Source organism: Podarcis erhardii (assembly GCF_964252035.2).
Source record: "Podarcis erhardii genome assembly, chromosome: 12".
NCBI classification, from domain to species: domain Eukaryota; kingdom Metazoa; phylum Chordata; class Lepidosauria; order Squamata; family Lacertidae; genus Podarcis; species Podarcis erhardii.
This window is the reverse complement of record NC_138513.1, coordinates 24,900,982-24,915,226: the sequence shown is the minus strand read 5'-3', so window position 1 is coordinate 24,915,226 and position 14,245 is coordinate 24,900,982. Positions and strand designations below refer to the sequence as shown.

The 14,245-nt window shown below is 40.3% G+C and overlaps 1 protein-coding gene across 7 annotated transcripts in view; it reads left to right on the top strand.

Annotated features, from left to right (window-relative positions):
• The window catches only part of ICA1 (islet cell autoantigen 1), a 73,056-nt gene extending 63,300 nt beyond the window's left edge, over window positions 1–9,756 (top strand). For 6 of the 7 annotated variants that reach the window (XM_081882184.1, XM_081882181.1, XM_081882180.1 and 3 more), the window contains exons 13-15: window positions 3,183–3,455; window positions 8,171–8,266; window positions 9,472–9,756. In XM_081882184.1, coding sequence (XP_081738310.1) covers window positions 3,183–3,455; window positions 8,171–8,266; window positions 9,472–9,593 — 491 coding nt within the window. In that variant the 3' untranslated portion in view covers window positions 9,594–9,756. The remainder of the gene's footprint in view (window positions 1–3,182; window positions 3,456–8,170; window positions 8,267–9,471) is intronic. The other variant, XM_081882186.1, reaches the window with a different exon arrangement.
• The last annotated feature ends 4,489 nt before the right edge of the window (window positions 9,757–14,245 follow it).

Here is a 14,245-nt window from a genome sequence, read left to right as displayed (position 1 = left end):
TCAGGTAGTTGCACTGAAATGAAAAGCATGTAGAGTTCCAAAGCTCACATTCTGAAAGAGTCAAAACAAAATAAAAAAATTCCTTCCAGTAGCACCTTAAAGACCAACTAAGTTAGTTCTTGGTATGAGCTTTCGTGTGCATGCACACTTCTGAAAGAGATCATGTTTGAGGAAAAATGGAGAAGTATGTTGCTGGTTATACTAAATTCAGTTTCTAATGAGGTCAATGTTCAGTCTTCAAATTCACTGTAGAAAAATGTTCCAATAGTAGATGGAATTCATTCTCTGAAATAATTCAGCTGTGACAGCCCCCTGGAGTATGCTTCCTTATGAGTAGGTTGAAATGAAGTTGGCCAGACTGGCATTGCCAACTGTTGTGAACCCGAAGTTGTGGCAAGGATGGCATCAGACAAATTCTAGCATCAAACACATTTTTATTCTCCCAGGCACTTAGACAGCTTGGGCTTTTGGCAACAACTGATGCTCACCTTGTACGGAGTGAATGGATAATTTGTGTTGTTTTTGATTATCCTTTCTCCCCTCCCCCTTTTTTTTTGATGACCTTTTTTTAAGCATATCATATTTGTATTGACTTATTAAATTTATTGTGGATTGTGTATTTTTATTATTGCAAATTGTTTTGGAACACCCCTGGGATGTGTGAATAAATATTGATTGATTTAAAAGCATTTCTGAACTGCTTAATATGTAAACAAACTGTACAGAAATATAAAAATTTAAAATGTAATAAAAACAGTAAAAAGGGATTGTAATAACTAGGAAAAATATATTATGAAAACAGATAAAAGCAGGAATACAGTAATAACAGGGTGTATTCTTTTGGTCAGGGAAAGCTTGGGCAAAAAGAATACATCTTTACAAGATGTCTGAAGCAAAGGATGGATAATGCTTCACGTATGACAGAGGAAAATGCATTCTGGAATGCAGGGGCAATGGCAGAAAGGGGCCCTTTGCTGAGTTACCACCCTGTTATATTCTGAATAAACTTTCCCCAGATGTTCTACAGATCTTGCAGGTCTTTACAGGGACAGGAGGTCTTACGGGTAACCTTGTTGTTCATTGTCTACTATATTTCTTGCCCACCCTTCATCATAATGTCCCAGGGTGGATTAACATCTGAATATAACTGATACAATACAATGGTACCTCCAGGTTACAGACTCCGCTAACCCAGAAATATTACCTTGGGTTAAGAACTTTGCTTCAGGATGAGAACAGAAATCGTGCAGTGGCAGCAGGAGGCCCCATTAGCTAAAGTGGTGCCTCAGGTTAAGAACAGTTTCAGGTTAAGAACAGACCTCCAGAACGAATTAAGTACTTAACCCGAGGTACCACTGTACAATCAAACAAGTTAAAACTAAACCATCAGTCCAGAACAGAGTAGATGTCTTGGTAAAGGTGGTCAGGGTTATTTCTGCCACACAGTTCTTCCCACAAACATGCTCTCTAGAGAAGGGGAAGAAACATTGGGGCTGGACAGATTCTCAGGGTAGAATCACATGTCCATTTCCCATGGAGGTGCTATTTTAAAACTTCCCATATGGTGAGGCTCGCTTTTGAAAGCTGGTCCGTATTTCAAAGAGGCTTGGGGAAGCTCTGAAGCTTCCACCATTCTTTCCATTGTCTCCTTGAGAGGGAGGTGGAAAGTAAAACGATAGGCTAGCAGTAGGCTTTAATGACTCATTTGCTGGTTCATTGAGTTTTCCTAAGACCATAAGAAGAGCCCTGTGGGATAAAACCAAAACTTAAGCTAGTCTAGCATGCTTTCTCCTACGGGTCAACGGGATGCCTATGGAATCCCATAACCAGGAAATGAACACAAGAGCTCCCTTCCCCTTCAACAGTGACTGAAATTCAGAGGTCTACTACCTGTAGCTGTCATGACAAGCAGCCCCTGATAGCTTTATCCTTCATAATTTTCTCTAATTCCCTATTAATGCTGTCCAAGCTGGTGGTCATCACCACAAATTGCGGTAGCAAATTCCATAGCTGACTTTGCCATTTCTGAAGAAGTATTATTATTACCTAGAATTTTCTACATGCTAAAATTTAACTCCTTTTGCCCAACGGTGGTTGATTGGACACTGTTTGTTATCCCTGAGCATCCATTCTTGCCCCTCCAGTGCATGGGCACATAATCAATGTACAGTACAATGAATCACTGTATCTCTTTGCCGTCCACACTGGTAAAGCAGCCAAGTCATATTCCCTTCCTGTTTACTTGTCATCCGGAAGAGGGGGCATTCTATGCTTCTCCATTATGTATTTCCTTCATTTTTCATCTTGTAGACATCTGAGCCAGCATAAGGTCAACCCCATTCAGCAAAATTCCTGGTTGGAATGCTTTGCTCAGTAGGAATAGTGTAACTGTAAAGTAAGCTCTTCCTTTTCTAGGTAATCCATCATGAACCTTCTATTTCTTGTCCATATTAAATCACATTTCTGTTACAACAATGATAAGGACTTCTGCAGGAAAGGGGTTTTTCATCATTTTGGATCATTAGTCAAAGTAGTTCTTTTGTTGAAATATCTGGTTTTTATCTGGAAAAGTGGGGGTGTACGCCACTGGAGGTGTCTGCATTTTAAATAACTGTCAAAACATGAGTTATTGCATGAACTATGGCATCTAGACAGGTTAAACTGAGAGGTGAGAAATCATAAATGTCCAGACTGAATTCCAGAACGTGAGGAATGAGAGGTGCAGTTGGAAGATCATCTAGTTTAGGTGCTCCCCATAAAATTATTTTATCTATGCCTCAGTCTCTAGGGCCTATACCAGGTCTCTTAGCTAATCCCTTATTGTCTACTCTGAAGCCTAAGAATTTCAAGCAAAGGTCTATCCCAGTGTTTCCCAACCTTTGGTCTCCAGCTGTTTTTGGACTACAACTCCCATCATCCCTAGCTAGCAAGACCAGTGGTCAGGGATGATGGGAATTGTAGTCCAAAAACAGCTGGAGACCAAAGGTTGGGAAACACTGGTCTATCCTGTTCCTTTTAACTGGGACTTCTAGAGATTGAACCTGGAACCTTCTGCATGCACCGTGGAGCTATAGTTCCTTCACTACTGGTAGATCTGAATGGGCATTCCTTAAGTATCTTCCTCAACCCTTACTTGTGTTTTTTCTGATTTCTTTCTGCTTTGGTACTCCTGCTTCTCCCAGCAGCATCAATGGACCCGCTTGCAAATTCTTTGGAGACTGAGGCTACTGATAAGGATGATATGGTATTACTGAATGAGATTCTCAATGCGTCTTCTTTGGACGACGGCGAATTCAGCAGAGAGTGGACAGCTGTATTTGGAGAGGACCCACTTGCTGACATGCCCACAAGCTCTTCCGCAGGAGAAATGGAGAACAATAAGTCATCAGCGTCAGGCTTCCTTCCTTCTCAGCTTTTAGACCAAAACATGAATGACTTGCAGTCCTCCCTTCAAGGTAGGTTTATTTTAGGCTGATTAGCAAACAGATGGGCTCAGTCCACCAACCTGATGCCGAGCGCTATGCCATGCATGAATGCATGTGAACTAAGACACATACTTACTTGGGAGGATATAGCCATGACCACTAAACTAGAGCTTTCCAAATTTTATGTTGGTGACACACTTTTTAAACATGCATCATTTTGCGAAGCAGTAATTTTCCCCCCAGCCCCGGGAGGAGCGTGGGGAGCGATTGCATGACACACCTGCATACTGCAGCCAACACACTAACATGTCGCGACACACAGTTTGAAAAGCTCTTCACTAAACCGTAGGATAGTGTTATGTGCATGAACCTTGGGCTTAAGTGCTCTCTCCCTCTCCCTTTACAACCATGAGGAGATAATTAATTAATTTATTATTATTAATTTTGTATACTCCCTTATACTTGATCAAATAACTGGTCCATCGAACTCAGTATTGTCTCTAGTACTGACTGACAGTAGTTTCAGACGGGTTTCTCCCAGCCCTATCAACAGATGCCAGAGATTGAACCAGGGGCAATTTGCATGCAAAGCATGGAATTTTAACCTAACCAGTTGGTTGTTTTGTCCAAATTGGGACAAACTGTGGTTAGGATAAACAGTGGTTTGTCAGAACAAGCCAGGATCAAGCCATGGCTTCTGATCCTGGCTTCTTTGGATAAGCATAGGGAAACTTAACTGTAGTTCCCAGTTCAGACAAAACAACAAATTGCAGTTAGTTTAAAATGGAAATGAATGTTTACAATCTCCATGCAGACAGGAGGGAAGTAGGCTTGTTCACATAAAGCTGAACTAGGTCTTAGCCAGCATTACATCTGAATCAGGTCTCTTCTCTCAGTCAGGCTGACACTCTCCCATGAGGTTTGTAGGTGTGCCTTCCAGGAAATAGCTCCTTCCCTTGGGTTACTCACACTAAGCTCATTTATGCATTTTCCTCTTCCTATTTTTACCCTGCCTTAAGTATCAGTTGGCTACTCTGGTGCTGTAAAATAGATGCATCTGCCCAACAGGCTCAGAATGAAAGTGCTTTGTTAGTTTGCAGCTCTTGTTGCTTCAGTGCTCCGTGCACAGCAGACCAGCCTCCTTGCTGCCAATATTCTATGTTAATCTCTCCGCTGTTTCTTGGGCAGATGGTGGTTGTGGGAGGGAGGCGTAGAGGGTGAAAGGAAAAAATTGTCTCATTATTTTTAGAGTGAAGGGATGACGTGTGTGAAGGGTTCTTAACTCCTCCAGGGTGTTAACGTGGGCTGGTTTGCTTGTCATTTATTGATGGGAAAATTATTCCTCTGACATTCCTCAGGTAGAAGAAAATAGTAGAGCCTGGAGTAGCAATAAAAAAAGCTGTTGTTAAAGGGACCTTGTCAAGACTGGCATGTCTAAAATAGGAGTGTGTCATCAGTGAGGCTTCAGTGGCTTCAATCCAAGCACTTTGGCTTAATAGGCCTGTGGACAGGGGCATATCTGGGCTCTTTGTCTAGCGTAGTGCAGATGCTTAATGGAATTGAAGTACTCAGATTTTTAAGGTGATATGGCATAGGAAAGTCACTAAGTCACTAAGAGGCAAACCAGACACAGTGGGGCAGATCTGCAAACAGGATCTCCTATGATTGTTGGTAGCTGCTTTTTTAATTACAAACTATCACCAAGGGTAGGGAGGGCAATTAAATTTAAAAGCAGCCAGTGAGTGGGAGAGATGTGGGATACCTGCATATTGTTGTGGCAAATAGCTGCTTTTGGATGAGTGTGCTTTAAATCGGGAAATGGCACAGATGGGGAATGGTTAGACCTTTCTCCCCCAGCACTGTGGCCCCAGTGTAGATCAGCTACTTTTAAATGAAAACTATCGTTCACAAATCTTCCGCATTGCATACGGTTTGGTGCTAAAAGACTGAATAGTGAGCCAGGAGGTCTCTAGTTTGAATCTTGCTTTTGCCCTGAATTGAAGGCTGCTGTATCCCACCCCACCACACCCAGTTTGGACTACAGGCCTGTTCTCTTCTCAACTCTTTCGAACATGCAGTCTTGTACATTTGTTGTTACGCAGTTGAGGCTGCAACACAGTCACAGATCACTTAAAGGAACGGCTGGGGGGGAAATGTATTATTTACGACATTTGCAGAACGCTTTCTTTTTTGCCAAATGCAATTATGTCATTCCTTTTCTAAGAAACCCATAGTGCAGGCTGGGACCCCAGGCTGAAAGAGCATGACTTCCCCAAGGCCAATGAGGGAGATCAGGGTGGAGCAAGGGCTGGGGTTCGTGTCTCCTTGGTTTACTGCCAACACACTTCCCTTCAGAAAGAACACAACTGTTTGCAATGCTATTGGTTATCTATGGCATCCAGCACAATATGGAGAGAGGTTGTTTTCCTTCTAAGTTAACCAGTAAAAGCTATGCCCTGTTAAATAATTGAAGGTGTATTATAAATGCAAGTAACCTCTCATTTTGCATGGCTGAGGAGCCAACCGTGGCAACTATTTTTCAGAATTTCCATTCCTAGTAATGTAAGTGGTTTTCTTCCAAAGTACACAGGCTTTGCTTGTTAATTGAAAATGTCTCTTTGCTAGGATTATTTTTCAGAGATCTGTTTAGCGTATGACTGGCAGAAAACAAGTCGTCTTCAACTGCAAATTACTGCCTTATTCCACAATGCCTGTTAAGTAAACTAGAGAACACTGTTGTGTGATCAAAGCAGTTATGTACAGGTTGCTAGCTTTGTGTCTCAGTTTCCCATCTAGCTATTAATTATCTTTGATGGCATCATATGTTAATAGAGCAGATGTTTTTGCTTGTATAAGGTTCCAGGTAAAATCCCAAGCATTTACAAATAATAAAATACCTTGGAACAAACAATGCTATACAAAAGCATCCTCGCAGACTGAAAAAACCTTCTGCTAAGTCAGGTTCCTAACTGTGTTCACGTCGTTAGTTATTGCTGATCAATTAAATTGATTACCGGTATCTGTTTTTTAAAAAATAATAATGGAGGTGTCCTAAGAGCTGTTAGACTTCTTCCATCTCATTTACTTTAGTGGGATTAAATCATCTTAAAGCTGGTTTCAGGTGTAATAAAAAACTACGATTACGCTAACACCTCAGTTGAAGATCCCAGTGTTCAGTGTTACATCTGAACCAGATCAGTTTGTGGGGAAGCTCAAGTTCAGACATTGAAACAAACCATGGTTTACCCAAGTACTCTGTGGTTTTGTGTTGCCTCTGAATTCAGCCTGTGCACAACATTTCTGCAATTTATCAACTAAGCATGCCTGTTAATCCCCATTGACCAGCAAAGAGGCAGGCATCATACAGGCATGCTTCACTTCAGACGTGGGTTAAGAATATATGGAACACTTTACATCCACCGGAAACTGTCGTAATTATATTTTCCTGTCCCCTTAGTCTTTTATCCAGTATACACAGCCTTTGTCTTTCAGTCTGTTTTGTCTGCCTTTAAAACTGTATTGTTACTGCACCCATTTATTCCCAGTCTTCACTTGGTCCTCCAGGCACTATTGTACTGCAAGAAATTGTTATTGTTGAAGGGCTCCCTTTGCAGGTGAAAGAAGGCAAAAAGAACAAATGATCTGAGTGTGTTTCAGTCAGTCCACTGATTATGTCACTGCCTCCTCTGGCTACTTTTCTAACTGCAAAGACTGCTTTAACAAAAAGGCAGTCCCTTTCTCCACTCCTACCTGTATTTCATTTTGATAATAATAATTATAGGAATCATTTTTAATTTATGTGTACAGGAGCTTTTTTCTGTGGCTGAACAATCTAGCTGTTGCTTCCATTTTTAAATTTAATTGAGGCCAAGAGAATGACTGCTTGCTTCACCTTTTCCACATTTGTACGGTTGCTGGCAGAAGAGTAGGAGGTTTGGTTTCCTTAATGTATCACTGATAATCTTGCGTCTAGTCATATCATGAGCTGCTCTTTGAGCAGCCAGCTAGTAAGCACCAATATTTTTCTCCCAAAGGCCAATTTCCCCTGTAAACTTTGCTTGTATTAGCAATGGAGAACACTACTTTGTAACATTATTCAAAAGTTTTTCCTAACCACCCTTTTGGACCAAACTTACAGACCCATAGGGTACGTGTCAGGCACCTGAACTGCTAGTAGTAATACTAGCAGATCTATTACAGAAGGGCTGGAGCCTGTTTGTTGTGGGAGCCTTTTCCAGACAGTAGGCTGGATTGACTCCTGTTCACTATTTGAAATGGCAGTCTGAAGGTCCCCACTCCCAATCAGCAGATAGATCTGCTCATGAGCTCTGCTAACAACTTCAAAAATATCAGTTGTCAAAACAAGCTGTACTGTTAGTTTCAGTAGATGAATGGATTTGATGGAGCACTCAAGACAGTTAAAGTGAATGCAAAAAAAAAAGACAAGACTCAAATACAGCCCTGTTGCAGTAACCGGTAAGGAAATGAGAGTTGTTTAATTTCTATCCCAAAGTACACAAGAAGAATTTACAACAGGATTAAAGTAACATAATACAAAGTACAAAATGTAAAGACCTACATAAAGCAATGAAGCCAGAGCTGTAAAGCAACAGATCAGGACAGGATTTTTAGAAACTGTTTTTAACAGAAGAGTTTCAAGCTTCAATTATTACTGTCGTGAGCAGTGTGAGCTCGTTAAGTAATTATAGCTGATTGACAGAAATGCAACTGTTATTGAATTTTAGGTTGGGCAGCCAGCAGCATTAACCCTACGCCTGTCCCACAGACCGCCCAGAAATCCAACAGCGTGAACACGACCGTCAACAAGACACCTATGAAAGGTGACAAACACGTTACTCTTTGATTGTGTGTGCACCAACACAGCAATACAAAGCTTAGAGTTTTCCAGGTGTTTGGTTGTGTGTGTGTGTGTGTGTGTGTGTGTAGTCTTGCAACTACATAAAATGGCTTCCTTTCAGGAATTGTCTTCTAATTATGCTCTAATTGGCAAGTTATTTAAGTAATCGGCACTTGACTATCAATGCTTGCTTGTTGGTTGACGTTAAAATGTTGCCAAGACCTGAGTGGAGATGTCCTGTTTCAGCACTGAAAACTCCACTGGGTCATCACTTGGTCACACTCTGTGTTGACAAAATCTCTTTCTAGAGACGCTCTAGGAACTCAAGTACTCCTGGCTGCAGGCAGAATGGACCCTTAGGGCCCTCCCAGTGTTGGGTCTTTGGTGATCTCCCTTTCCATTTTTGCACAACCTCCAAAAGGCTCATCCAAGTGAAGATGATTTCATTAAAATACTATGAAGTGGTTGGGAATGGAGAAACCATGAGCCAATCTACCAATTGAGGGAGTTTGTGGGCTACCCTCCTCTTCTCCCGATGTCCCTGTGCTTAGGAGCCAGGGAAGTAGCTAATTGCTAAAAAGGCCTTCTCTATGATGGCACCTAACTTATCAAACTTCGTCTTCAAATGTGTTTTCTGAGCAACATCATTGTTATCTTTCAAGAAAAACCCATCCCAATCTCTTGTTTGTGTTCTTAATGATGTTTTAATGGCAGTTAAGATCCTCTTAATTTCTTTTTTACTGCTGTTATGTGCTATCTTCGTTTTTACCTGCCAGTTATGCTGCTTTAGTTTCCATTATATTTTACTACAATATATTGGGTTTTTTCCTATTGTAGTCAACTTTAAGGGCAGTGTGTGTGTGTGTGTGTGTGTGTGTGTGTGTGTGTGTTGCAACTTATATAAATAAATAATATAGAACTGTAAACCGCTTTGAGATTTTTCTAAAAAATGTAAGAAAAATATAGAAATGAAATAATAATAACTGCAGAATATTTAAATTTTCTGTCAAAAGCAATAGATGAATATTGATTCTATCAGGCATATATTACATATTTTCATCAGTAGTGCATTCTAAGTCCATACCATGTTTGCTTATGTCAGCATTAGTATATTTTTTAAAAAAACAACTGTCAAGCAAAAATCTTAACTTCTTGAGGATTGTTTGTCTTTTTTTTTCCTTTTTGCAGAAGCTGCAAGTTCCTCTAAAGATCTAACGGCTTGGTTTAGCCTCTTTGCTGATCTGGACCCCTTGTCCAACCCAGATGCAGTTGGGAAAACAGATAAAGAACACGAATTGCTCAATGCATGAGTTGTCTGCCTGTGGTAACTCTCACTTCACCATTCAAAAATGCATTTATTGGGGCTTTAGAAGAGTTTAAAACCAGATCAGTATACTGTTGTACGACTTACTTCTCACTTCTGTGCCATTCTAATAAAATCAAGGGATTGACCTAATCCCTTTCTATAGGTAACAGTTATTTGCTCTTGTTTTGTACAAAGAGTTTGCAACTTCTTTTTTTGTATGTGAATGTACCAAACGAAGTTTTGATTTAGAGAAGACTACTGAATAGATTAGTGTACTTGCTGTAACTTGGCTCTTGGCAGGCAGACTGCCATAGCTAACTCAAGAGTGAAATATAAATAATAAACCTATTTTTTATATCTTTTTCTTTGTGTAAATCAAAACAAAATCATGTAACTGGAGACTGCATGACCCAGTGGTATATTCGATACTACCATTTAGAAAGTAGTATATAACATACTGCTGTGATGTTAATTTATAATTTCTTTTGTTAGTATCCATAGTGAAAAATCTATACTCTGGGGCTAATTATTAGAGAATTGTATTTGAGTATCTATGAATCTACTGTGCTCATTCTCTAATTTTAAATTATTAGGCAAATGGCATTGTATAAGTCCAAGCCGACTGCCCAAACTACATCCTCCAGACATGTTCTGTTGTACCAGCAGTTTCGGCAATTGGAGACCAGGTGGTATTGACTTTGCCAACATGTGTATTTACAGTAATCATGGTTTCCATACAAAGCACTTTTCATCAAAGCTGGTTTCATACACACATGTTCTGTCGCGACACTCTCCTTTAATAAAGATGGTTTTGACAAAAAGAAAAAGTGTAGCTGAACCTTTGTCCTGGGAAATGGGAGCAATTCAATGGATGCAATCATGATTTAATAATAAATTATTATTGTTGTTATTGTTATTTATTTAATTTATATTCTACCCATCTGACTGGGTTGCCCCAGCCATTCTGGGTGATTCCCCGCAAAATAATAAAAACACAATAAAACCTCAGATGTTAAAAACTTACCGGTATAGGGCTGCCTTCAGATGTCTTCTAAAAAGTCATATAGTTGCTTGTTTGAAATCCGATGAGAGGGCCTTCCACAGGGCAGGTCTGACTACTGAAAAGGCCCTCTGCCTGGTTCCCTGTAACTTCTTACAGTGAGGGAACTGCCAGAAGGCCCTTGCAGCTGGACCTCAGTGTCTGGGCTGATCAGAAGATATCATTCACTGCCTTCAAAAAATAAAATCCGGTGAGAATTCTGAGGTAATAGAGCAGACCAACAGATCACAGGTGGGAATAATCTTTTTGAATGCTCCCCCTGCTTTTTAAAAATAATAATAATCCTGTTAGACTTCTCCCAACTTTTCTATATCAACTATTTTAGTTTCCGTCCAGTTAGTTTTCATATATGGAAGCCTCAGAAACATGATTACTTGCTGAAATGTTACAGTCCGTTCTGCCACCTCTCCTTCCACCTCATTCTGCTTCATGTGCATATCCAGTCTACTTAAGAAAAGCACATTTATTTTGCCAGCCAGACATTTACTTTGACACTGTTTTCATGCAAGCTTAAATTCATGATGCAGGATTTCTGAATTTGAAACTGATGGAAACCTTCCTTCAGGTACCTGGATATTCAGAGTGCCCTAAAACAGCATAAAAGACTTACTGAGAAGAACACACACACACACCCCTGGCTTATGATAGGCTTTCCTGGATTAAGCTAATGCAACAAAGGTAGAAGTTCTGCACATACCTGTGAAGTTTTGAACCTTGGCCTCCTGAAGTAGATCACATGTTCGAGGCTCATAGGAACACACATTCTTTTGGGTGTACTTGTTTAAAGTGTAATTTGTGGAATGGTCCTTTGTCGTCGTCACTTTAACTAAATCTGATGTCTAAAGTGCTTCTGACAATCACCTCTTAATACTCTTCATGTTGTTTGTCCTTATTGGGATGGAGGAGGGGGAAAGAAAAATCCCAGTACACACTAGCATCTCACATTGCTTGAATTTATATTTCATATTGTTGAACCCCCATAAGACGGTGACTCAGAGTCTCTCATAATTATATGTTTAAAGGCAAAGCTAAATTTTGCTGGAGGCAGCTGGTGGTCTTATCAACAATGGATTGTGCATTCCAAAATATATTGAGGATTCTTCTGCATTTCCATGTACTGTTTACAGTGCACTACAAATCTCTGGAGCTGTTATTTTGGTCCCAATCTATGTTAGATCTACAGCCAAACAAACGAACTGAAGCTGTAACTTTGCCATCTTATAGAGGTAGAATGTTTTTTTTGGGGGGGGGGGGAGGTGCTAATAATGTGAATAGATTGCAGTGGCTTTCAAGCAAGCTAATACGCTACTGTGTCAGACTTAATTAGAGCTGTTTTTAGGTCACAGATCATAGACATCTGAGCTGCAAATGGCTCCCACTCAATCAGGGTATTGTGCAGAGAGTACTGCACAAGTGTAACAAAGGTCTGCATTGCCACCAATTCACATCACACTTCAGATACAATAGCTGAACTGACACATGATTTGAGACAGAAAAGCCGGAACTATATTTGCAGCAATTCAACTTCCCTTCAGATATATGTGTTGTATTTCATATTGTTGAAGCCCCCTGTGTTGTTTAACGCAAAGAGTGCATTGTCCTTTAGTGTTGCATAATGAGCAATGTATATAGTTTTGTATTTTGCTTTAAACAATGGAAGTTATAGTAATGAGAGTCTAGAAATGGAACTTGGCAACCAGACTCCTATCTTTGAGTTCCCAGACACATATAATTCATAGTATCTTGTAATTAAAAAACTATATATTACATGGAACAAAAAGTCATGGTATGTAGAATACTTTTATAAGATTTTGCTATGCTGGCCATATGCACAGTCTCCATTATATAACAGAGCAAAGCTGTTAATCATTCTGTTAACAATTAGAAGTCCGTTATCGGACCAGCTTAAGGATTCCTTTTGATTTGCAGATACTGAGATACTGCCCCATAGTTGCATATTTTGTTATTTTAAGTAGCATATTTTTAAATGCTGCAGAAAGTTTATGAAGGGGTGGGGAGGTGAAGCAGCGATGATGGATTTGCTGTCCTCGGAACGTTTATTTTTTAAAAAAACCCTAATGATTTCAGCTAGCATGAATTTCTGCTAAGTTAAGAGAGGCTGCCTTTGGGGACCTCGGATGGAGTCGTTGAGAGAACAGATTGAGTAATTTTTATGGACTCTTATCTAAATCTGCCTAAATAATCCTTTAAGCATAACAGGAGCAGAAACATTATAGGCCAGTCAGTGGCTTTCCAAAGAGTGTGTAAAGCAAGTAAGAAGTGACATGACAGATTTTTTTTAGAAATTATGCATTGCATGAAGTGGAAAAGTTTATGTTGGAAGTTTCAGGGCAGATAAAAGAAAGTGCTGCTTCTTGCAGTGCATAGTTTAACTATGGAACTCAGTCCCAAAGGAGGCAGTGATGGCCACCAATTTAGATGGCTTTAAAAGAGGATTGGACAAATTCATGGAGGATAAGGCTATCTGTCAATGGTTACTAGCCATCATAGTTATGCTCTGTCTCCACAGTCCAAGGCAATATGCTTCTGAAAATCAGTTGCTAGAAACCCCAGACGAGGAGAGTGCTGTTGTGCCCAAGTCCTGCTTGTGAGTTTCCCACAAGTATCTGGGTGGCTGGATTAGACGGGCAGGAGACTTCTTATGTTTTTATGTTAAAACGTAAGGGCAGGCCCCAACGTAAGCTCCTAACAAGATTTATTCTACCTTGCCTTTCAACTTCGAGCCAGTTTCAGCCCCACTCAGCATCTCCAGTTAAAATGACTCAGGTAACAGGTATGGGGGAATGTCTCTTCCTGAGACCCTAGAAAGTGCTTGCCCATCAGTCTTGGACTAGAAAAGACCAAGTGTCTGAAGTGAAGAAATGTTGTTCAGTTCCAAATGCAGCTTACAACAAAGCAGTAAAATAATAAACTAACAAACTGATTTTTAAAATGCAATCAAACATCAATAGCAGCAAATGGGTTTTACTAAAATTCTGGCAAGCATTTGTGTGTGTCGGCAAGTATCTCTCTCTGCAGGGAGAAAAATGGCTGGGGATTTGTGTGTTGCTGCAGGTTTTAATATGACAGACTTTCAGTTGATCTTGGGAAATACATGTATGATCCAACCCTCAGAGAGGTTCAGTCTTTTGTTTGCATACAGCACAATAGCTTGTACATGCACACATACGTACATCCTGGAAGTCTACACCGGCATAAATCCTCTTCTGTCAGAAATTGTGTGCTTGCCATCCAGTGAACTCACAGCCAACGTGAATTTTTCACCAAGGGCTCCCTGGCTCCCAGTTTATTTTATTCACCACTAAGCTCTATTGCAGCTGCCACTGTTTTGGAAATGGCTGCAGGCAGCGTGTAACCCATTTCACACAGACGCAATTCTATACGCAAGGGGGCTCGTGTGTTCCTGCTTTTAAAAGGGGACTAGTCTGAAAGCCAACTTGAGAGCAAAAAAATATTATGCTTAAGTATGCAGGAATTGATGAGGCAGGTGGGACTGGAACTAGCAGTCCTGCCGTAGGCTCTTAATGACACATCATGGAAGCAAAGATGTTTTGAGGACAGTGCAACATTATCAA